This window comes from Meriones unguiculatus, chromosome 7 (genome assembly GCF_030254825.1).
Source record: "Meriones unguiculatus strain TT.TT164.6M chromosome 7, Bangor_MerUng_6.1, whole genome shotgun sequence".
NCBI classification, from domain to species: domain Eukaryota; kingdom Metazoa; phylum Chordata; class Mammalia; order Rodentia; family Muridae; genus Meriones; species Meriones unguiculatus.
The window spans coordinates 112,849,172-112,874,424 of NC_083355.1; the positions used below are offsets into that span (position 1 = coordinate 112,849,172).

At 41.9% G+C, this 25,253-nt stretch overlaps 1 protein-coding gene across 2 annotated transcripts in view; it reads right to left on the minus strand.

Moving 5' to 3' along the window:
- The window catches only part of Setd3 (SET domain containing 3, actin N3(tau)-histidine methyltransferase), a 65,945-nt gene that overhangs the window by 22,163 nt on the left and 18,529 nt on the right, over positions 1-25,253 (minus strand). Inside the window, exons 4-6 of one of the 2 annotated variants that reach the window (XM_021649121.2) lie at positions 23,701-23,849; positions 21,801-21,873; positions 21,325-21,581 (exon numbers count right to left, since the gene is read on the minus strand). In XM_021649121.2, the coding sequence (XP_021504796.1) occupies positions 21,325-21,581; positions 21,801-21,873; positions 23,701-23,849 (479 nt within the window). The remainder of the gene's footprint in view (positions 1-21,324; positions 21,582-21,800; positions 21,874-23,700; positions 23,850-25,253) is intronic. The other variant, XM_021649123.2, reaches the window with a different exon arrangement.

Below are 25,253 nucleotides of genomic sequence, written 5' to 3' on the forward strand. Positions count from 1 at the left end.
GCACATATCCATGACAAAGGGCTGGGGGTCAGGCATAGCACTAATGCTTGCCAGGCAAGTGGGAAGACTTGAGTTCAACCCCTAGAACCCATATTTAAAAAGCAGGTCACAGGCCTATGTGCAATCCCAGCCCTGGGGAGACAGAGACAGGTGAATCTCTAGGGGCACACTATTCTTCCAAACTAGACTATGTGGTATGTTTGAGGCCAGTGAAAAATCCTATCTCAAACAAACAAGGTGAATAGTTCCTAAGAAATATTACCCAAGGTTGTCTGCCCCCAAACCCCATGCTCATACACACATAAAAGAAATGGACAGAAACTCCCTCTCTTGGGCTAGGGCTGTAGCTCAGTGGTCAGCATTTGCCTCTGGTGTATCCAACACCCTAGGTTTAATTGCCAAAATTGGAATTAAAAAAAAAATCCCTCTCATTTCAGTATAAATACAAACCTAGAAAGCAACCTCTGTCAAACACTGTTTCACTAAGGAAGGGAAGGGAGAATAGGCACCAGGATGTCTTTGGCACTCACTGTCTATTACCCTGTTAACATTCAAATTTTGGGGGGAGATACAGTCACAAAGGAAAAATTCTTCTGAAACATGAGACTTCCCCTTTAAACTGAACAGGGCACAAGATCCAAAAGAAAAAAGGCACAGGGGGCCAAACTGTAAAGGGTGTGGCAAGCGGTCGGAATTTGCAAGGCTGACTACTACCTTTTCCATAAAGTGCACTTTACCTTATATTTTCCTAATTAAATGCTTCAATGGTCAATAGCTATGAAATACATTCTCTTATCCCCCCTCCAGAGGAAATACTATCTTATTTGGTTGGAAAAGTCAATTTCTAGAAACAAATTTTCCATGAAAGAATAGTTTAATCAGTGCCTATCTTTTAAGGGTAGAAAATGGATAATTGTTAATTGTTCACTTGGAACAGAATGCTGGAAAGCCAATATATTGATTTGAGCCATCTTTCAAAAAAACATGATGTTTGACCATAGTCACAGATGAGAAAAGATTTCAGAACTGGGGTTTCAAAAGCAGGCCAGCTAGCTCCAAAACGAGTACAGGAACTCTGGAAATACTTGTACTGCAGTCCAGCAATGATGCCACCAGAGAAACTTTGGGAAGAAAAAACATGCAGAGGAAGCATGTTTGACAGAGTAAATATACTGGACAGGGAACAGGTGGTTCTTAGAGACTTCCTGGTGGATTTCCCTGGCTTTGAGTAGAAACAATTCAGAATGCAAAAGCTGGAGAATAAATGTTACAATTAAAAATCACCAGATCAGTATTTTAAAGGCACCAGGGACAGCCTGTAAATTATGGGGCCAAGGAAAGGATAGATGAGCGAAATGAAGGAAAATGAAGAGACAGCAAGCAGAGCAATGTCCAGGTTCCTCGCCCAGACCATGGGTTTTGATTTAGCTCCCAAGGAAGGACTCTGCCTCAGCAGGAAGAAAGTAAGAATGCAAAAACACTTGAGAGGAAGACAGAAGGACTTCTTGTTACATGGCCTTAGCTTTCTCCATCAAACAAGAATGTAGGAAGTCAGAGATAGGGAGACATAATTATACCAATCTAAGAGCAGTAGACTCCCACAACTCAGGGACCAAGAATGGGAAAAGGAGGAAGATGAGGGGAAATGTATGGGTCTGTCAATGGTTACATTTGCAGCCAAATGTGATATGTGGGACTGCCTGTGGTGTTCCCAGGAACACAGAAAGGGCACACCAACTCATGGGTAGCTCAGGGACCCTATCTCAGGTAGCATGGTCTTACCTTAAAAACTCTTTTTAATTATATCGCTCCAAACAAAGAGACAAGGCTGGAAATAATTCCCATGTGAATGATTTCTGCAATACCACATGTAATAACAGCACACCAGGTTTGTGGTGCTAACAAGTCTGCTACAAAATGAATGGTCAGCAGATTGCCTTTCCAGGATAACCAGAAGCAAGTGATGTGAGTACCTTGTTGTTTTTAACTCTGCGAGGGCAGGAGCCAAGGGGACTAACTGGTGCAGGCAAGGATTTAAAAAAAAAAAAATGCACATGGAGCAAGGAGCTCCTATCCAGCCCAGTAGAGCCTAGTGACTGAAGTGTCCCTCCTTCCCACGCTAATCATCCTCAGTGCAAGAGACATCAGCTCCACACAGGAGTGACCCGGAAAAGGTGCCTAGGACTGCCGCACTTGGAGAAGGATTCATAGCCAAGACTGAGTGCTTAGTAAACTGTGAGCAGCTTCCATTCTTCACCCTCTGCCACACTTGCTCTGTGCATGTCAGTACACCATTATCCAACCCAAAACAGGGTGTGGGGCAGGGGCCATGTCTTGCACCTGGTGATGGACCTCAGTCTCACAGAACCACAAAGCAATCTAGCACAACTGAAGTGTAGTCTCAGCCTCAAACTACTCAGGCTGTTGGAGATGGTGCAGAAGAGACTCTCTTCCTAAACACTTAATGAATCTACTGCAAAAAGAAAAAAATCTGTTTCCCCATCTGCACTTCCAGACACATATAATGAAGTGACATTTTCCAACATAGGTTTTTAGATCATTGGCTGTGTCAATTAAGACTCTGCTCAGCAGAATGACCGTTATTTTTTTCTATTCACCCTTTAACCTCTGAAAATTTTGCAGAATCTGGAAGTCATCTTAAGCCATTTATCATTTATGCCACAGAAAACTTGATGTGGGAAACAGTCTTCCTGCCCATTTTCACACTTTCCAGATTGGAATAATTTCCCCCTCCCACTGATTCATTTAGCTAAATCCTACAACAAAGTTTAAGATTCATCTTCCTTTAAACTTTCATGTGACCTCTCATGACCTCTGAATTCTTAGCACATGCAGCCTGCAAAACAGTTCTAGCCTGTAACTTCACACCACAGTGAACTGCTACTCAATTGCAGTGTGGCATCCATCCTCTATCTGGGAATATTCACTGAGTCCATCCAGAATAAAAGAGAAAATGAGGCCTCAAGATCGATCTGGTCTCCTACCCTCACTAGGCTTCCTATCTGTAGAAGGCAGACGCTGACCAAGTCACATATAAGGTAAGAGCTTCGAAGGGGAGCAAGGCAGGGAGGAGTGGGCTAGCAGGGAAGGCTGAAACCTAAAGGCAATGGAGGGGTGAGAGAAGGGCCTGAGATCTCCTGCTAGACTGCTGAACAACACAGGTTGTTTACACTACAGATGGACCCCTTGGTCACAGCTGCCACTGTCTGGCTTCCCCAGAAGTAATAAAACAGTCTTAATTAAAAGTAAATGTTCACTCATCTTGTCATGCACACAGCCACTGTGTGGATTCCTTTGCAACCCTTTAAAGACTTTATCTTTGGGACAGAGACAGGGAGAGGGAGGAAGAGAGAGAGAGATAGGGAAAGAGAGGGGGAGGTGAAGAGAGATGGAAAGAGAGGGAGGGAGAGAGAGGGGGGAGAGGAAGAAAGAGAGAGAAGGAGGGAGGAAAGAAGGAGAAAGAGATAGGAAGAGGGAGAGTTGGAGGGGAGAAGGGAAGGAGGGAAGGAGAGAGAGAGAGAGAGAGAGAAGAGGGACATCCTCAAAGGGTTAAGACAATTTCAATGACCACCAGGAGACTAGTGACAGGACAGGAGAAGTTTAGGAGGAGCCTGGCCCCCTGTGCCTGCTCAGATCCCTACTCATCACAGTGGAGAGAGGCTTGGCTTTGCTGTTCCTGCACTCTGCCTCCTCTCCCCAACACAGGATGCTACCTGCCTCCAATGATAAACTCCATGGGAACATCAGGCAGAAGCTATGATAGTGATATCAGTTGAATTAGGCCCCAGTGGTTCTGAGGAACCTGATGAGTAGAAAAGAATGCTTGGAGCATTTCTAGTCAAGCTCTTATTATAATCTGCATCAACAAACCTCTGGTTACAGACCAGACAGCTTCTCCATTTGTTTCAATGGAAGTTTAATAAAAGGCATTTTAACTGTTTTTGTTGTTGTTTTGGTTTGGTTTTTGGGTTTTGTTTTTTTCAAGGCAGGGTTTCTCCACTGTAACATTGGCTGTCTTGGACTCCCTTTGTAGACCAGTCTGGCCTCGAATTCACAGAGATGCCTCCCCAGTGCAGTAATTAAAGGTATGCACCACTATATGCAGCTAATAACCATATCTTTCAATCTGCTATCTGCCTAAAGTATATGCCCATTAAAAGAACAAAACAACAAACAAACAACAACAACAACAAAATAATAGTCCCTATGACACTAGCTGTCCAGGTGTGGTATTTAAGTATTTAAATAACAGCACAGGAAAAATGAGAAAGGAAGACCAAGAATTCAAGATCATCTCTGGCTATATATCAAGTTTGAAGCTAGGCTGGGCTACATGAGATACCGTGCTTTGTTGCCTCCCCTCCTTTTTAAATACTAATGAAACAATGGGCTATTTTCTAAGAAATTCTCATTACATCAACAACCAAAAAAGAAAGAAAGAAAAGAAACAAGTATAAAATCTTTAAGAAAGGTTTTTATCAACCTCAGAAAAATAATCAAGTTAAAGTAACTAAGTATTATTGCACAGAAAATAATAAAGGCTGAAGTCAGGCCACAAGAGTGGCACAACTTTACCTAAGATGGTCCGTGTCCCCTCTATTCCACCAAAACAGTCTGGAGCAGAGCTCACTCCACCAACTCACCAAACTGGTACTGTCTGCCTTGTACCAGTCTTTATAGGGGATGGAATAGCAGAAGGACCTTCTGCCCTCACCAAGTAAGTAACACCAAGGCTGCAGTCCAAGTGTTGAAAATATCATACACTTAGATACTGGGCATATGCTGGAATTGCAAAGCAGGGGCTGCAGGCACTGTCAGCAGAAGCTGATCTTGCACTGACACATGGGGCAGGTGGCAGGGGGCTGGGCTCCAGAGAAGGCCAAGCTCTAATAGCTGGGACAGAGAGCATAAAGCACAGCAAAAGGAAAAAGTACTTGCTCAAGGACTGTGTGCAGGAGAGTGGTGGATAAGAGGCAAAACTGGTGGCATCCAAACACACAAGGTCCCACTGTGGGGCCCTAAGTAGCTCCTGTCTGATCTTAGTTTCTCCATATATAAAACAAAGACAAACCCTACCACCTACTTTTTCTGGTACCTGAGAAATACCGATGAGTTTCATCTTTTCAGGTTAAAAAAGAAAAAAAAAAAAAAACAACTCAGGAAACACTGGTAAATAAAGCAGAAATGAAGAGGCTCTCCTTTGAGGAAGGCAACATACTAAAAGTTGAATCTAACAGAGAATGAGAAGAGAAAGGCTGCATTACTCTTTTCCTGTTGTGATAAACACCAATACTAAGGCAACCTATAAAAGGAAGTGGTTATTTGTCTTATGGTTCCAGAAGGATAAAGGTTCTCATGGGAGGGAAGCAGCAAGTATGGAGGCTGAAGCAGCAAACTGAGAGCTTTCATCTTAAATCACAAGCAGGAAGAAGAGAGTGAACTGGGAATGGTCCAAAGCTTTGAAACAACTGGGGACCAAGTATTCAAATGCTTAAAAGTATGCAGGAACATCTCATTCAAGCCACTGTAGGGAGCAACAAGATTTGAGAATGTTAAAACACTAAGGGCCTAGCCAGGACCAGTGACACGGGCCTATAGTCTCAGCTTCCAAAGAGGCTCATGCAGGAGGATCACAAATTCAAGGCTTTCTCAGGCTACAGAGTGAAGTCCAAAGCCAGCCTAGAAAACTCACTGAGATTCCATCTCAAAGGGAAAAGGGAAAAATTGTGAACATAAGTCAATGACAGAGTACAAGGCCTAGCATATGCAAAGCCCTGGGCTCAACCTCAAGACCACCAACACTACAAAGTAAGGGCCTAATATGGCAAAGAACTGAGAGTGGTCTCCAGCCAACAAGAAACAGTCACAGCCCTAAATAGGTACATCCAACAGCCAGTCAGAACCACATAGCTATATGGCTCCAAGTAAGAGCCATGGAAGCAGGCACCCAGTCAGGCCAGACCTGCACTGCTGGCCTAGAGAGAATGCAAGATAATGTTGATTTAAGCCTCTAGAAAACATGAGATAATAAATGTGTTGTTTTAAGCCTCTAGAAAACAAATTTTTACAAGTTGTTAACTTCCAAGTACACATATCTAAGAAAATTCACACAAGCACATCACACTTTCTCAGTAAAGATGGTCTAGGATTTGCCACAGTAAAGTGAAATCTCAGGGGTGCCCAACAACCACATGCTTTTTCTCACTCCTTGTGTGTCTGCTGCAGGCTGGTGAAGCCTGGGCTCCCTCATTCCAACAAGGCACTGCCTTTCTGCCTTTAAGAAAGAGGGATGAATGTGTGCACAGAACAAGGAAGAAAAAAGAAACAAGTAAAGGCAAGGGCATGTCCTGCCACCAGGAGCAGGTGAAAGGCAAAGACAAGAATGGTGAGGGTGAGGAGCTAGTGAAGGCAGGGACCCTGCTTCTCTTTGGCTGGAGGCAGGAGCCCGACCAGGAAGCTGGAGAATTTGGTCTATTAGAATTGCTATTAGTATAATGGCAGCTTCTTGCCCCTCCTGTCTCCATTATGTTCTTCTTTGATCTCGTGACAAATTTTCTATTTTAGTTCCAAATGTATAGCTCTTGGCCACATGTGAGTCTTTTCAAATATGCTCTATGTACTCTGGCCAGGACAATGCAACCCACCGGTGTGTCTCTGCTAGTTCTTAACCAGAACCAAATCCAGTATAGGAGCCCATCTGAACCCCTTCCATCTCCAAAGGCACATGTGAAAATCAGGTAATCTGAACACCTCCATAAGGCCCACCATGTATACTAAGAGTTTATTTTTGGTCTCTTTGCCTCCACATGCCTTTCATTCCTTGAAAGAGATAAAAGTTGTGAAGCAGAAGGAAACAGCATGATGCCCTAGCGAAGCTTTCCAGGTCTGCAGCCCAGGACGCTAGTCTTTGGGTAAGCCTTCTGTGTACATACCCCAAAGCAGGAAGGGAATCCAGGCCTCTTAAACTCACGTGCATTGAATCCAGGGGCTGGGTCCTGTGCTGGCTACACCATGGAAAATGTTAAAACCATGGCTGCTTAGCTAACTTCTTTTACTACAGTTCATTGGCACATTCTGGACCAAAGCTAGAGGAGTAAAGCCCATGCTACAGTTCTGTGATCTTCTCTATGGGGTTCTGGCTCACCAAAATTCTGCCAAATAGAAAAGACTATGATCTACCTCCTATTTATTTTTATTGTATACATACAACTTACTCTTTTTTTTTTTTTAAGTTCTATTTAGATATGGAACTGTAGTTTGGTGGCAGAGCCCTTGCCTACAGTGCATGAGGCAAGACTCCAGGTTTGATTCTCAGCAGTCCCCTCCCCGCAAAATTTCATTTAGAAAACAATGAGGACCTAACAAGATGGCTCAGTGGGTAAAAGTGCTTGCTGCCAAGCCTAACAACCTGAACTCAACCCCTAAGAACACATATGGTGGAAGAGAAACCCATCTCCCACAAGTTGTCCTATGATCTCTACATAGTCTGGCTATATGTACATGCACAATGTAAGTTTAAACCTTTCTTAAAAATAAAAAGTTGGAAACAGTCTTTTAGACCAAAGTTACTTGGTTTTCCCTGGAGTAACTAATATGCCCTAATATGACCTACAAATAATGAATTCACTCAGCAAATATTTACAGCATGGTGGGCACCTGACTCACCACCACATTTTCCCCATAACTCACAATGCCTACTGTGCTGCCCAGTATATTGCTTTAACAACCAAACCCATCTGTTGTCAGTGTGCTGGTCAGTACAGGGCAGGGGCAGGCTTGGGCAGTCCTGGGTTTCACTATTATGCAACTCAGCTCTGGTAGAAACTGTAAGGGCACAATTAACATTTATCAAGTGCCCATAGGCATCAGGTTCGTAATTATACTGAACATTTTACAGATGCTCATGGATTTAATGTCACAACACTCCATTGTAACTAGTACTGTCACTACCTCTATCTATTTCATATAAACTAAGGCTTGGAAATAGCTCCAGGTCAGCTAGCAAGTCGACGAGTCCCTAGACTCCACCGAGCTGCCACAGTACTTCATACACAGAAACGTTAACACAAAAAAACACATGGTGAAAAGTAGAAAAAGTTCACAAAGCCAGGCCCTTTCATTTGGTTAAGTTTACATCACACAAAAGTCTCAAACTTCTCAGCCAATCTTCCCAACATATGTCAGTTACTGGCATCCTTAGTATTGGATGCGGAAACCGCCTAAGTGACCTGACAATCCCCCAAACAGCTCCCAACGTAGTGATTCTAATTCCAAACTCACACTCCTTCCAGCTGCAGCACTCACAAGTTCAGAGGAGTCCCAGAGGCAGTGGCAGCACCCTACACAGCAGCTTGTTTGTGGGTTTTAAAGCAAAACCTTGAGTTTAATAATCCCACATCAACTGGTTTATTAATTATCAAATCACTCTCCCAGGGGTCCCCGCAAGCAGAACAGTTATCATCCTATAAAACACACTGGACACAGTGATTCTCCTCATCTGACCACCCTACAGCTTTGGATTCAAATGTTAAAATTAGTAGATTTTAGCTTAAAAATCCTATGAATCCACCTGGGCTGTGAATGCAGAGGGAAGTGTCTCCACACCTCTCTCCCACCACTGCCTGCTGAGTACCAGCTGCCACAAGGCTCAGTGTACTTCTCCTCCCAGCTCTCCTAATCGGTTGTATACCCATACCACAATCTGTATGCCTAAACAGGCAATTTTATGACATACCTGACAGGTGGAAACACAACTGAACTACAATGATAAAAATGGAAGAACACATTCCTCCCTATCCGGCAAGCATCCAGTTACTCGTCTCACTTGTGTGCCAAGAACCAGATGGCAATTCTGATAAAAGCCCTTTACAGTCAAGTTGTTTCCTGAATTTACTCTTTTGTTCAGGAAATCAGTCAGGATTTCAGTTTTCATTACAGTTGTAACCTCAAAGTTAAGCAACAATGAGAAATTCTGAGTTTTTAAAGATTTACTTGGTATGTGTACGAGTGTTTTACCTGCATGAAATCTGCTCAGTGGTCAGAATGGACAGGATAAAGCCTATAGCTTCTACAAAAGCTAGGTCATGTACCCTCAGGTTCAGACATTGCCTTTAAACCTCCAAACACCACCACCTTAGTGCCATCTGTGAGTGTGACCCATACATACAAAGCTCTCCATCATAAATAAACCGAGTTTCATTTTCAACAAAAGGCTAAGGGCACACATGTTGGAAAGACCAAAATTTCTCTCCAGAGACTGTAATACTTCCAGAAAACAAATACATAAATAAACACAGCATCACATCTTATGGTCCTGAGCCCCAACTTCAGTCTGTTGACATCTGGGGCCAGATCATTCTTTGTTGCATCTGTTATATTTTTTCAGCACCCACAGTGCAGTTGTAACAGCCAAAAATGTCTCTACCTCTCAAGGGACAAATCTACTCAGCTGAGAACTTCTGGGCTAGACGAAAAGTTCTTAAGATGAACACAAAAAGCACTTTAAAAAACGTCTTTAAAATGAGACTGGTAACATAAAGATCCTTAAAATTAAGAATGTCTATTCATAAAAAAAAAAAAATCATTTGGAAATGACTTCACAAGCTACAAACTAAAAGTCACAAAACCCACATCTTATGGACACATTCAGAAGAGAGTGCCAAACTAGAACTGGACAAGGCCAGGAAGGGAGAGAATTACTAATTTGTGCAGAGACTCTCTGTCCTGAGTGGCGGAAAGCTTACTAATGAAGATCACAGAACACTATGGAAGGAATTATTTATTGGTTACATGTTTTAACCACAATCATAAAAATTAATAATGTTATATAATACTCCAAAAACCACAGGATCTCAAAAACTATTTTAAAATTATGCGAAGTATTTGATGATTTCATACTGATTTATAAGATGCATTTCAGATATACACTGTGTTTACAGGACAAGTTTCAGCTCTAAGAGGTTGAATGAAATACATTTAAATGAGCAGAAGATTTGAACAGTTCTAATCTTCTGAAAGATGATGTCCATGGAGCTGGTAAGCAAACAGAAATTTGCTTACCACTTTCAGTCATCCAGGAATCAGAACCACAAAAAGCTAAACATGTACACCCACCCCAATGTCCCAGAAGATGAAGTGTTGGTAAAGTAGAACAACTAGAAATGATTGCTGGTGAGACTGTGAGAGGGTCAAGAGTCATGCCCACTGACAGAAAAAAAAAAAATCTAAAGAAAGAACAGCATTTCACAATCTACACAATGAAGCCTGACCTTAGCTTGGAGTGATGGCACACACCTGTAATTTAAGGACTCTGGGAGGCAGAGGTAGGCAGATCTCTGTGAGTTTGTGGCAGCCAGGTCTAAAAAGTGAATCCAGCACAGCCAAGACTACACAGAAAAACTGTCCCAAACAAACAAACAAACAAACAAAAAAACCCATGATGATGAGATAGCTCATCATCATGGAAAATGTGAACACAAGATACTGGCAAATACCCCCTTTTAAAAACAAAAAATGGAATTAACAAGACACATTGGCAACATACCTATAATCCCAGCAGCTGAGCAATTGAGGCAGGATGATAACAAATTTGAAGCTAGTAAAGGCTATGTGGACAGTTTGGGCCAGCTTGCTCTAACATAACAAGACCCTGCAAGAGGGCAGGGAGCGGAGGATGTAGTTCAGCAGAACACTGGACTGGCAACAACAGCTCAGTGGATCCGTCCCAACACTCAATCCCTCAATGATGTTGATACAATCACAGCTCCCAGCGGACTGCAGAATGCAATGTTCAGCAGAGTTTTGTTTTACTTTGAATGGCAGTTGTCTGCGATTTCAGCTATGACATTACTTAATAAATAATTACTAAGCACTATCTCTGTGTCATTTCTAGTTATCCTCTGACAATGAAACAAAGTTCCTGCCCTTGGTGGGTAGTAATCTTATTGAGGAGACAGAAAGTAAGGTAACAGGAAATGCTAATAGATACTAATCTGCTTTAAGACAAAAAACCAAGGTCAAAGGGCATATAATACTGGGACACACCTCTAGGACACTGGAGCAACAGCTAAAACTGAAAGGCCAATAAGCATTACATTATTTTCCTCCCTTTCTCCTTTTTTGGAGAGGTATCAGGCCTGAATTTTATTACCAAGGATTTGTGTATGTATTGCATCCATACAGGTGCCTCTGCTAGTAAGTGAATATATGGTACTAGGGGACAACCTATGTATATTACTTTGTTGGATGTCTACTCCTAAGCTGAGTGATAAAGTCACAAGTTTGAATTCCAACAGGCCAGGCATGCAAGGGCTAAGGAAGAGAAGGAAGGTCAGGGTTCAGCGTGAGGGACCAGGGCCAGGGATGCTACAGTGAACAGGGCAGGTTGCACATGCTGGAGTCTAAATCTGAGGAGCTTCCATAGAAGGACAGGAGGAACGGCCACAAAGTTTCATGCTCATATGGACACACCACAAAGGGTTACCCTTTGCCCATGCTCATCATCAATATTATACCGGGTGTGGTTTTTCCCCAGACAGAACCATGGACACAGTGAAAAACAATCTCCCAGAGATCACTGAAATTAAAGGCAGAAAAAAATGAGAGAGAGAAAACAAAGGGCACCAAATTTCCAGAAGATAAAGAGTCTATTTGAATTGCTATGGCATTATACAAAACAAGTGGGCATAGTGAGAAACTCAAATTAGATTTTAAAATGACAGATCCACAGCATTTATGAAGATGATGAATATCAGATACACATTTAAATGACTAATTCACAAATGTGGGAACCTCACAAGGAACAAAGACATGTTCATAAACTAAACTCACATTAAAAAATAATGAGACTGGCTACCAGGAGCAAGCAAGAACACATAGTTCAAGACTTTTCAAGATAGCCAGCAGCTCCAACCAAGATGGCAATGGCATTGACAACTCTCTAGAGACTACACCAGCCCTGGATCCTTCTTAGCTTCTGGTTTATTTGCATTTTTTGTATCATGAAAAAAGTTGGCCATGTAAGGATAACACTGAAGAAACATTGGCACACTGCTCGCTTCTGCAAAACCCAGATAATGTAGAGTTTACACCCTCCACAGATGTGCATCTTCCAACTGTGGCAGAGAGGTACTCTACAGGGCTGGTGTTTCATTAAGGTGCTACACAAATGTCTAACAAGCTCACAGAATGGCCCTGTACACACATGACCCTCCCAGCCAAAAAGGTACATCCAACTTTCTGTACACATAATCCCCTGAAGGATTTTTGACCAGAGTGCTCTGTCCTTAAACAAAAACTTCTTGGTCCCCAAATTAAAACCACAAACAAGCTTAAAAACAAAGACTGGCTCATTGAACTGTGTAGAAGCTCAGGGCCTGCACCCAACAGAACTGCCATAAACCTGATTCAAAAACTGCAGACATCACGGCACCCAGGAAGCAGCTCCCACATCTCCCATTCCTACAGCACACAATGGAGACACATCCCTCCCTCCTGGACCACTGGAAAGATCACAGCACTCAGAAGAGAGGCAAGGAGGTCTGAGACTGTAGTTGGCATAGATTGCTCATCCCACAAGCGTGAGACACTAAGCTAGTAGCACTAGTAAGCACCACCCAAGCTACCTTCCACTCTGGAGCTAAAGGAAGTGATTTGTGATGCAAATATTCGTTATTTAAACAAAATTTTATTTAGCATACTTCCATGCATTTAGCTTATGGCAAATGTTGCACAAGATGTTCTCCAAATAGTTAAAACTGAAGAAGAAATCAATTGTCATATGCAGAGTCATTAAAAAAAGTGTATCAAAATCAACAGTGAGAGCAATGTATTATATAATCCACCAAGTTAAGTAAGTATCCAAGAATCTTTGTTGATATGAACCACTGAATAATAAATCAATAAATAGAGAAATAGGGGCAGCTATTCTTCAAAGCAAAATTCCAACACCTATAGAAGGAAAAAAACAAAGCAGAAAATTTCCAGCTGGCACCCACCATAGTCATACATACCTACTGCAGAGGACAGTGATGGGCTCAAAAACTAGTAAATGAAAATAGAGCATTTGCTTGCTGTCAAGCATCCACTTTATTGGAAAAATCATTAATAAAGCACATTAATGTATGTGTCCCCTGAGAAAAACACAACTTGGCTTCTATGGTATTCCTGCCAAAAACGTAATCTCAGTCTAATGTGAAAAACTTCAGATAAATATTAAATGAGAGATATCTACAAAGCAGCTGCCAGAGTATTCTTCAAGACAGTGTCAGGAGACTGAGATGTTAGGAAAACTGTAAGCAAAGAGGAAGAAGTGCAGCTAGGGAGAGCCTGTGTCACCACTGACCTCCTGGCTCACATCTTACACTGTGGTTGCATAAGGCATTATACTAGGCCAGACCAGGCAAACTGTGAGCGTTATACCTTATTTTTGTAACTTGTCTATAACCATAAAATTTTTTCAAGCTAAAAGCTAAACAACTGAGCGGGGTGCAATTTGACTTCTATGCATTGTTGCCAAAAATACATAAACTCAACCTAACTTGAGAAAATATCAGATAAGTTCAAAAGAGTGATTTCCACCAGATACTCTCCAAAAGAGAAACAGGTTACAGAAAACCTTTGTGAAGTTAGGAGTGTGGCTCAATGGCACTGGATTCAGTCCCTAGCAACACACAGGCACTCCTTTATCCCCCCAGTACCTTCTTCTACATGTAATATTCCAGACTTGAGAGACACTCAAAAAGCATCAGTTGAGTTATTTAAATAATTAAGGAGAAATGATGGGGAAAGAGAGACAGACAGGGTCGCAACCACACAAAAAGCTGAAGCCAGAGACAATTAGCTAGTTTGTTCAGGATAAAGGACTCTTAAGGCTAGTTTCCAGGTAAAAAGAAAAGACCCAGTCAAGTGGGAGAAATAGAGTAAGTGTCTAGAGCACCCACTGGCTGGGAGTGACCATCAGGACTGTAGCCTGGGCCACTCCTGTACCACTTCTGCTATCAGAGGAAAGTGTTAGGTGTGTACAGCATACTCCAGCAACCCGGGGAAGTGGACACACTTTCTTAGTCAGGTTCCTTCTGCTGTGATTAACACCATGACCAAAAACAGCCTGGGGTAAAGTATTTATTTCACCTTCACTAAGGGAAGCTGGGGCAAGGACTCAGGGCAAGCACCTAGAGGCAGAAGCTGATACAGAGATCATGGAGGGATGCTGCTTAATAAATAAATGTTATGGGGCTTATTCCCCATAACTTGCTTACCCTGTTTTCTTATAAAACTCAGGACCACCTGCCTACAGATGGTCCTACCCACAGAGTAAGCTGGGCCTGCCCACACCAATCACTAATCAAGAAAAACTCCCACAGACTTTCCTCCAGGCCATCTTATGGAGTCATTTCTCAGTTAGGATTTCCCCTTCCCAAGTTGACAAAAATCATCCAACACACTGTGTACCTATTAACAACTAGGACACTGGGTATATTGGTCCCCAAGTTCCAGAACACTGTAGTCTCCACCACAGTAATCCTACTCATCCAAGATTTTTCTTTCCACTATTTCAGCTAATCAAGGTCAACCATACTCCAAAAGTATTAAGTGGAAAATTCCAGAAATAATCCCCAATATTTAAACTGTATGTTCTTCACAGAAATATGTTTATATCTTGTGTTGTTCTTTGTGTTCTGTCAGGGATGTGCATCACCCTCTGTTGCAAGTATCCATGCTGCATATACTACCCTTTTAGTCATTTACCAGTGTCTAGATACTGCAATACTTATGTTCAAGTGACCTGTGTAGCTTAACAATGGCCCAGTAGTGATGCTATTTTATTACACTATGCTATTATAATTGTTCTATTTTATTAGTAGTTACTATTAATCTCTTATTTTATAAAGTAAGTAAGCACACACATAGCTGGATACCACCTGCGGTTTCTGATCTCTAATCTTGGAATGATCTGAAGACGGGAGACAAGTTAGTGCTCAGGGTCCTACATCTAATTTAGAGCGTTCCTGAAAGGCTTGTGTTACAGGGTCTCCACATGTGATAGCATTGGTGCTATTGGTAGATACAAGTAAAGTACCAGCAGATAAGACAAACAAACTGTATTTAGCCACAACTGCCATGGCATAGCAGGAGCCAAAAGTGGCATCTTCTCCTTCCTCTTTTCAGGGTCCCATGGTCAGAGAAGGCTGCAGCAGGTGTGTGCACAGGAGGCACAGCAGTGACTGTGACAGTGGCTGCTCACCTATTCTGCCACCATGGCCCTGGCTAGCTGGAAGTTGCCTGCCCCAGGAAAAGACCCAATTCAAGACTGCCACACTGTATTCTGAAACCAAGAGGCAGAAAAAAATGGAAATGTAATATGAATGAATTCTCTCACATTGAAACGAGATAATTAATACAAAAATCACTTTCTCCACAAGAGAAAATCCATGTAACATGCAACAAGTCACTTAAACTGGGAAGTGAATAGACTTTAAAGCCTATTAAACCCAAATCTGATATTAAGTCTCAACAGAGGAAAATGAGTGTCTATGAAAATTCTTAGTCTAACACAAAATGATGTCCCCTGTCACAGTATATAACATTTTATATGATAACAATTACCAGTTAAACAAACAGCTTATCCTCTGATCTGTTTCTTTTTCATTTGATCATTCAACTGAGTATGGAGAGTAAAATCTAGTTAGATTTGATTCACTTTCACACAAGTACATGGTTTGCAAATCTGAGTTTAAGCCAAATTCTACCTTTCCAGTGATTTCTATCACAAAACTGGTTACATGCTGCCATGTGGAAGTCTCACAAGCTGACCTGTGGTATGTCCTGATTTACCAGGAGCATCTTCTTTTTTTAAATCAACTTCTTCTTTTCTTCTTCTCCTTCTTCCTCTTCTTCCTCTTCTTCTTCTCCTCTTCTTCTTGTTTTTCTGTTTGTTTGTTTTGTCCGAGACAGGGTTTCTCTGTGTAGCCTTGGCTGTCCTGGACTTGCTTTGTAGACCAGGCTGGCCTTAAACTCACAGCCATAAAAATGCAAGTTTTAAAAACCAGGTCCTTCCTTCCATCACCAGTCCTTTCTTCTCTGGATCTTGTTCACAAACTGATAGAAAATTTACCCCTATTGAGGGCTCCCAACCCATAGAAGGCTTTTCTAGCATGCAGCTTAGTCAGTCTAAACTTAGCTCCCAAACTTTGAGTGTTAACATCAAACTGCAGTACAATGCTCCACCAGCAGGTGGGCTCTCTGTGCCCATCTGAGGCTCCTGTCTCCTGCTCTGGACCTGAAAGGTACAGCGACTGCTAAGCACCTAAGAATACAATCTCAGGCAATCTGTTTTCAGGGTCTCCCTGCTGTAGGAGATGTTACTCTACTTCTAAGTAAAACCTTGCTCGCCTACCCTTCACTGAAAAAGAAAGAAAGAAAAAGGAAGGAGAAAGGGAGGGCAGGAGGGAGAGAAAAAAAGGAGGGAGGAGGGAGGGAAAAAAGGAGGGAGGGAGGGAGGGAGGGAGGGAGGGAGGGAGGGAAAAAAGAAGGGAGGAGGGAGGGAGGGAGGGGAGGAAGGAAGGAAGGAAGGAAGGAAGGAAGGAAGGAGTATAGTACAGGATCTGAAAGGATACCTGGAAGACCAGACACCCAAGCCTCCAGTACACAAGGGAGGAGCAGAGGTCTAGCAAGACTCCATTAAAAACAAAACAAAAACAACTCTATAAAGAAAGCTAAAGTCAGTTCACTTGAACTAACAAAAGTGCCCACACCAAGAAGCCCTTGAACAAAAAAATATGCCGAGAGGAAAGTGCACAGGAAATACATTGTCTAGGTTTTAGACAATCAAAAGACAAAAGACCAAAAAACATTACAATAAAAATGTAGTACACAGAAATCTAAATCCTAAGGAATCTTCTGATTACCAGAAGTTAGTCATAACGCATTTAGAATATAACTCCAAACACTGGAGAACAGTGTGAAGCTCTTTACTAAATGATGCAGATCTGCCAAGGACCAGCGTCACAGCATAGATACAAAGAGATGTGGAGCACTTACTCTGAGCCCTGACAAAAAAGCCCTCAAGCCAGCAATCAGAGAAAAAGAGTTTTCAGTTCTGAAGAGCTACATACAGACACTCAGGAAGGTGATTCTAAGTAAAAATCATAACTGTAACAACCAGAAATGGAATATAGACAGCCCTTCCCTGTGGCCTACAAAGATCTGTGGCAGAGCTCACATGCATATTTCTCTGAGAAAGGGTTTTCATGTTCCTGGAAAAGATGAAGATACCCAAAGCAAAAACAAAAACAACATGAGGAAGAGACCTTCACTGCTCCTGAAGAAGGAAGACACAGCACAAACAAAATATAGCAGACAATAAAAATATCTGTATTTACTCTGATTTACTATTCAACACTTTCAGAAGTATTGAGAATATTCTAAAACAAGAAAAACAGCTGTATTCAAATGATGGTTTAACAAGTGTGATGGCTGATTCTGGTTGTCAACTTGACTACACCTGGAATTGGCAGGGGCTGCTGGGTACTCCTGTGAGAGATTTTTCTTAATCAGATTATTTGAAGAAATAGCCAGCCCAACCTGGATGGCACCTTCTGGTGGTGGCTCTCAAAAAAAGACATGGAAGAAGGAAACTTTTTTCATGCTTGCCTTCACTTTCACTAGCAAATCCACTATCCTGTTGCTGCAATCAGTATTAAATCTAACTTCTTCAGGACCCTAACATAGACTGAAAACCAGTAGCCCTCCAGAAACCCTCAGAGACATCCAGCCTTGTAGACCAAACAACTACAGATTCTTGCCTTTTCTTTTCTGTGGTGTGACAGATGTTGAACTCCTTGGACCATGCCTGTAAGGCACTCTAATAAACCCTTTAGTATATCTGGTCCTCCTATCAGTTCTGGGCCTCTGGCTAATGCAGAACAGCTGCTCCTTAAATCTGCCACCACATCTCCTGAGGTACACCTGAGCTGCTGGGTTGGCTCTCAGGTTATGCCCGTTTCTAAACTGCCTAGAGCTTCTATTCCAACAGGCACGTAATTAGAATTCCAGACTTTCTACAGGTCAGGCATGATAGAGCACTCCTTTAATCCCAACACTCAGGAGGTGAGGGCAAGAAAGTCTCTGTGAGTTTGAGACTAACCTGGTTTACAAAGCAAATTCCAGGTCAGCCAGGGTTATACAGTGAAACCCTGTCTCAAACAAACAAACAAACAAACAAACAAACAAACCTTTCTACAAAAGCTCATAATGTGCTTTCATCATTCATGTTTTCTTCAGAAAAAGAACCACAGCTGTCAGCTAGGTATGATGTACAGCAGGCTTGTAATACCAGCACAGAGACAGGAAAATTACCACACATTCAAGGCCATCATAGTCTACATAACAAATTCTAGACCAGCCAGGACTATATAACAAAATCCTGTCACAAAAAAAGGAGGAGGAGGAGGAAGGGGGAGATGAGGAAGAGAAAGAAAAGAACCATGGTGACAGACTGCACTAACAGGTTAACAGTGCTTCTCACAAAACAGCGTGGCACCCTGAGTTCTTAAGAGGAGAGTTGTTTTCCACATTGCCAACTTGACTTTGCAGTAAGCCATTTAACATTATCTTAAACTATAGAAAACATTAAAACCTGTTTGAACTTTTAAGATTTAAAAGCACAAGGTCCCAAATAAACAACAGAACTATGGGTATTGGACAGTTCCAAGTCTGTGACCATCCTATGAACTTTCTGCCCAATTCAGGCTGTCAAACTGCCCAAGAAAAGAAAACGGAACAGGCAGTTACCATTCCTGTTCTCCATGGTAAGGTGCAACATGACGGAGGCAGACTCAAGTGCTGCAAAGGAGAGTCTGGAGAAGACACCCCCTGCTCAGCAAAGTGGGGAGCTGCAACACTGGGCTGATATGGTTGTTTTATAAATCATCTGTCCTATAGTGTTTTGTTTTCAAAATGTGCTCATCTCATTTTATTGCTTTTGACTTCCTGAAATGCTGTTATGGAACCCCCAAACACAGAAAGTCAAAAGCAACCCTCTAGAGATTTCACTTAGAAATACCTAAATATATAACATGTAATAGTAGTACATTTTGAAAAACATAAGCAAATCACCTTGCAGTTGATATAACTGTATTTTTTTTCAACCAATATAGTAGAAATTAATTTTAACTTTTACCAATTTTTATTTTTTTAATTTTTATTAGATGTATTCATTTCATCTACATGTATGTCTGTGTACCATATTCATGCCTTGTGCCCAAGAAAATCAGAAAAGGCCATCAGATTAGCTGGGACTAGAATTACAAATGGCTGTAAAACATCATGTAAGTGCTGAGAATTGAACCCCGGTCCTTCTCAAGAACAACAAGGGCTCTTAATCTCTGAGCAATCTATCCAGCTCCTAGAAATCAATTCTAATTTTCCTAGAGATATTATGCACAGGAAACCTTTTTATATTTGATAAAGTTCATGGCTTATCTTCTGTAAAGCAAAGGACACCGTCATCAAAACAAAATGACTGCCTACAGATTGGGAAAGAATCTTCACCAACCCTTTATCTGACAGAGGACTCATATCCAGTATATATAAAGAACTAAAGAAGCTGAAAAGCAGCAAACCAAGTAATCCAATTAAAAAATGGGGAACAAAGCTAAACAGAGAACTCTCTGTAGAGGAATATCGAATGGCAGAGAAACAAAGAAATGCTCAACGTCATTAGCCATTAGTGAAATGCAAATCAAAACAACCCTGAGATTTCACCTTACACCCATCAGAATGGCCAAGATGAAAAACTCAAGTGACATCACATGCTGGAGAGGTTGTGGAGAAAGGGGAACCCTCCTCCACTGCTGGTGGGAATGTAAACTTGTACAACCACTCTGGAAAGCAATCTGGCGCTTTCTCAGACAACTAGGAATAGCGTTTCCTCAAGATCCAGCCATACCACTCCTAGGCATATATCCAAAAGAGGCTCAAATACAGACAACTAGGAATAGCGTTTCCTCAAGATCCAGCCATACCACTCCTAGGCATATATCCAAAAGAGGCTCAAATACACGATAAGGACATTTGCTCAACCATGTTTGTAGCAGCTTTATTTGTAATAGCCATAGCTGGAAACAGCCCAGATGCCCCTCAACTGAAGAATAGATGCAGAAATTGTGGTACATCTATACAATGGATTATTACTCCACAATGAAAAATAAGGAAATCATGAAATTTGCAGGTAAATGGTGGGACCTGGAAAGGATCATCCTGAGTGAGCTGTTCCAGAAGCAGAAAGACACACACGGTATATACTCACTCATATAGACATATAACATAGGATAAACCTACTAAAATTTGTACATCTAAAGAAACTAATCAAGAAAGAGGACCCTGACTAAAACGCTCAATCCCCATCCCGAAAGGCAAAGAGGATGGACATCAGAAGAAGAAAACAAGAAACAACCTAGGAACCTGCCACAGAGGGCCCCTGAAAGGCTCTGCCCTGCAGACTATCAAAGCAGATGCTGAGACTTATGGCCAACTGTTGGGCAGAGTGCATGGAATCTTATGTAAGAAATGGGAAATAGTAAGAGCTGGAGAGGACAGGAACCCCACAAGGAGAGCAACAGAACCAGAAACTTTGAACATAGGGGTCTTCCCAGAGACTCATACTCCAACCAAGTACCATGCATGGAGATAACCTAGAACCCCTGCACAGATGTAGCCCATGGCATTTTAGTGTCCAAGTGGGTTACATAGTAATGGGAAGAAGGACTGCCTCTGACATAATCTGATTGGCCTGCTCTTTGATCACCTCCCCCTGAGAGGGGAACAGCCTTACCAGGCCACAGAAGATGACTCTGTGCAGCTGCTCCTGATGTGATCTGATAGACTAAGATCAGAAGGAAGGAGAGGAGGACTTCCCCTATCAGTGGATTTGGGGAGGGGCATACGTGAAGAAGGGGGAGGGAGGGAGAGGTTAGCAGGGGAGGAGGGAGGGGCTTATGGGGGGATACAAAGTGAATAAAGTATAATTAATAAAAAAAAGTTCATGGCTTGTAAAATCTAAATCTTATTTTCAAAAAGCTCAGCAATTTTAGTCAGTGAGAAACAAGTGCTACTTGAATTGATCCTGGATGCTGATGAAGCCAGATATGCTTAAACTATGTATTAGTAGTTCTACAAAAGTGGAAATGATGAAAGGAACCTGAATACCCTTTAGCTTAAAAGCAAAGTGCTTAGGGACCTACAAAAAGATGTCAAATGGACACACATGCAGGAGGTCCATTCCTCCCCACCTGGCTCACTCACCTGGATGACTTTATAGAAATAGGCATACTGGCGTGCTGTGTTTTTGTACTGGCTGAAGACATCGTGGATGGCTTGTGTTGACTGAAGACATCGCACTTCCTCTTCTTCAAAGTAGAGAGGGGTGTCATATTCACTGGGGAGGGTCTGAATGTATGGTTGCCAGAAAGAGTTGGGGCTGGCTCGCTCACACAGCAGATGAAAGGCCAGTGCAATGTTTCCCATAGCTTGGAGAATTCGGTCTTGAGAATACAGAGGCCCTGAATCAACCCAGAAGTTAGAAGGGTAAGTGCCATGGACACCTTTAAAAAGCTGCCACTCAAACATGCTAAAATCACAGCACACAATTCCAAGATCATATAATACTTCATGTCATATACATCTTCTTTGGACATAAAATGGAAAACATGTAATATGGGTTAGAAGAACTATGTCATCGGTTGTACAACTTGTACATTGTGTAAACAAATTATTCTTACCCAATACTGAATTCTTAGCAGATTCAACGGTCATTAGTAACTTTCGTGGAACCCATAAAAACAATTCTTCTGCCTAGAGAAAAAAAAATAAGAAAACAGTAGAATCTCACAACATGCTACAATCATTTCAACCACATCTACTGTCAGAAAGCCAACCACAAGGAAATTCAACTTAGCTGTATCTCAGCTATTCTAAAGATCAGGTATGTTTTAAATATTTATATGTGTACTATAGTTAAACGAGTAGAAGTATAATCTAAAATCCTATTTTTTATGAGAAAAACTGGCACTATAGTCTTTATGGTGATAACACAGAACAAGACTTTCAGCTTTACTTTGAAGCAAGTAAAACATCTGGAGTAGAATACAAAAGTGTATTTCAATGCTTGGTATATATAGACTTTCAAGTTCTAAAAATAAAATAATCCCTACCTCTAACCCAAGACCTCATGTGTTAAAGTGAACTGCTTCTTCTGCTTGAGGTCATGAACCAGAGCAGAACTGCTGCTGCATAGGATTCAAATCACAACATGAGCTAAAGCACCAGCCCACAAACATTCTTGCACTAGCACTTCTTTAGATGTATGACACTTCTTTTGGATATGTCCCTGTCTCTACTGCTTAACCCATGCCTAGAGCTCTGTCATGTAGAACTATGCCATGACCAGGCCTGGTACAAAGTAGGAAAAAGGCCCTCAGCAGAACCCAATACATAGCACATGAACCTTGCTCCTTCCAGCCTCCAGACTGAGGATAGTGTTCTCAGGAAAAGTGCCAGTAAGACAGACCACAGCTACAAAATTAGGACATACTGGCATGAACGAGGCTCCTGATATGAAAGAAAAGCCGGTGACATCTTTCCTCTGCTAGTATCTACTATTTGAAAGCTTTTCTGCTTTGTCCCCTCCAACAGATTATAAGTATCATACATAAAGAAACCCTAGATTTTCCTGTAAATCTGTCATAATAACAAATGAAGAGCCCTCACACAGTAGGTACTCAACAGTTATCTGATATGCTAGATATGTGACAAAAGGCTAATAAAAATTTGGCCAAAAAGATGCTGGAGGTATGAGGGGACCAAACTAATAACATCCATTTCTTCTAATCAAGCCCTTCACCAACTGAGAGATATGAGACTATGAGAAACGGTCATTCAAAACATAACCTGCTGAGTTCTAAAAGCAGGCAGACACTCACACCTGGTCACAGGCTCCCAACAGGCCCTATGTGAGCTTGCTCTCTAAGGCTTGGGATGTAGAGCACAAAGCAAAATGAACACCCTGGGGCAACCAGCACCCATAGGTTAAGCCCAGTTCCTTCGCCCCAACTAGCAAACAGACTAAGTGACTAAGTTACCACTCCTCTTTAGGACAGCAGGAGTAAGGAGCGGAGAGGCTGTCTGAAAAGCATTTCTCTCCAGATACCTAGTTCTCCTCTGCCTACTACTTCTGGTGATGCCATTTCCGTAAGTGGCACTTTCAGCCATTCAGTTATCCAGGACAAGGGCCCACCTTCTAGCCTGCCTCCCCGACCTCCACCCATCACAGGAGTTGACATGCTCTCCCTCCCACAGCAAGTCCAGTTCCTTTTCCTTAGTAAGTCTTAAAATCTTATCAGGCACATTATACAGTCTCCTCTCAGAGACCTGGAAAGTCAGGGTTAATGATGCAATTCTACAAGAGGATGAACTAGCAGGGATCCCTATAATGCTGTCGGACTAAGGTTCTTTCTTGCCCATGTACTCAGGTAAAGAGACTGCAGCCCACAAGGATAGGGAATGCTGCCTCTGTACCCACAAAGCTTTAGACAAGTCTCAGGTGTCTTGAACTTGATCTCAAAACCACATAATGGTTCAAATACATGTAAACCCCCTTAGACCAACAGATAATAAACTCACCTTGATGTCTCTTGTTGCTCTCAAACCAAAGCCCTCTTCTTTGAAGTTAACCATTTCAAAACCCTCGACAGAAGCCCCGTTTTCAGAGGCCCATTTCATTAGATCAGGGAAGTAATCTTCTCTTTTCCCATCAAAAGTAACAGACAGACCTATATCATCCATGTTGGAAACAAGAGCTACTTTAGGACACATATCATCACACGGCTCTAGAGCATAAAGGCAGAGCACAGCTCATACTGGCTCTTGTCTTAACACCCCTACCTTGCAATAATCAAAATTAGCCACCAGGTAGTCATGGTACATACCTGAGCAAGCTCCAGGAAAGGTGAATTAAAATCTTAAATTCTGCCAGTCAGAGCAGTAGTATATCCTGACACCATGTGACCAGATCACTGACATGAGGTGCCTCTACTACACAGTATCAATGTCAAAAGGAGAGAAGACTTAGTTACTGCAACTGTAGCTAGAATCTGCCACATAGTAGCTTTCCCCTCAAGTCTGACATGCCATCTCTCTTGTCACAATGTCCTTAACAGGAACCCCAATCAAATAAAATCAGCAGCTTGTCTCTGTGGGCTGATGGCTTGGTGAGATGAGAATGTTCTGCTGTCCTGACACTAAGAACACAAAGATGCAGGGCTAACAGAGGCAACTAGGAGTCTATGGGTGTGATCTGAGGTATCCCCACATAAAACAGGAGTGATACTATGTATTTAAAACTCAAGCATATGGCTACAGGCATGGTTTAGCAACTAAGAGCACAGATCCTTTCAGAAAGGATGCAGGTTTGATTCCCAGCACCCACAGGGTAGCTCATTGACTGCATCCAGTCCCAGAGGATCTTAAGTCTTCTTCTGGCCTCCACAGGCACCAGATATTCGCATGATGCACTTACATAGATGTAAACAAAATGCCCAAACATACAAACTAATAAAGTATAACTAAAGAAAAAAATTTAAGCTCAAGCATGACAGTAACTATGTAAATTTACACAGTTGTATTTGTATTTATAGTTATATGAGGATTATGTGGAATAGAAAAGCATTCACAGTAAAGACAAACACCCCTACCTTGAAATAATCAAAATTAGCCACCAGGTAATCATGGCACTTTTGAAAGTAAGAGCAGTGTGGAGTTAAAGCTCTATCTAGAATATTTTATTTCTTAAACCAAATACAAAAATTGAAAAGTGGAGGGTGAGCAAGTGGGAAAGAAGAAGGAGGACCTGAACCAATGTAAGTTCGCAAGTGTACAATTCGGGTAGGAGATTCTCATCCACCTTTCCTAGACTTTCCATCAAGTTTAAAATATTCAAAAACATGAAGTCATGCATTGGAGTAATTGTCACACTATGATGAAGTGGGGAACAAGAGGCATGCTATTAAAGTGGGGAAACAGGCACAGAACTTAACTCACTTCACCACCCTGTCAAGTTCCCTGACACAGCTGTATGCCATGCCAGGCCTGCATAGAAGCCAAGATAGACAAATGATTTGAGCTTGGTAAAGTTTAACATGGAATTTTTCTCCTCATTCTGTACCTTAAGAACAGCT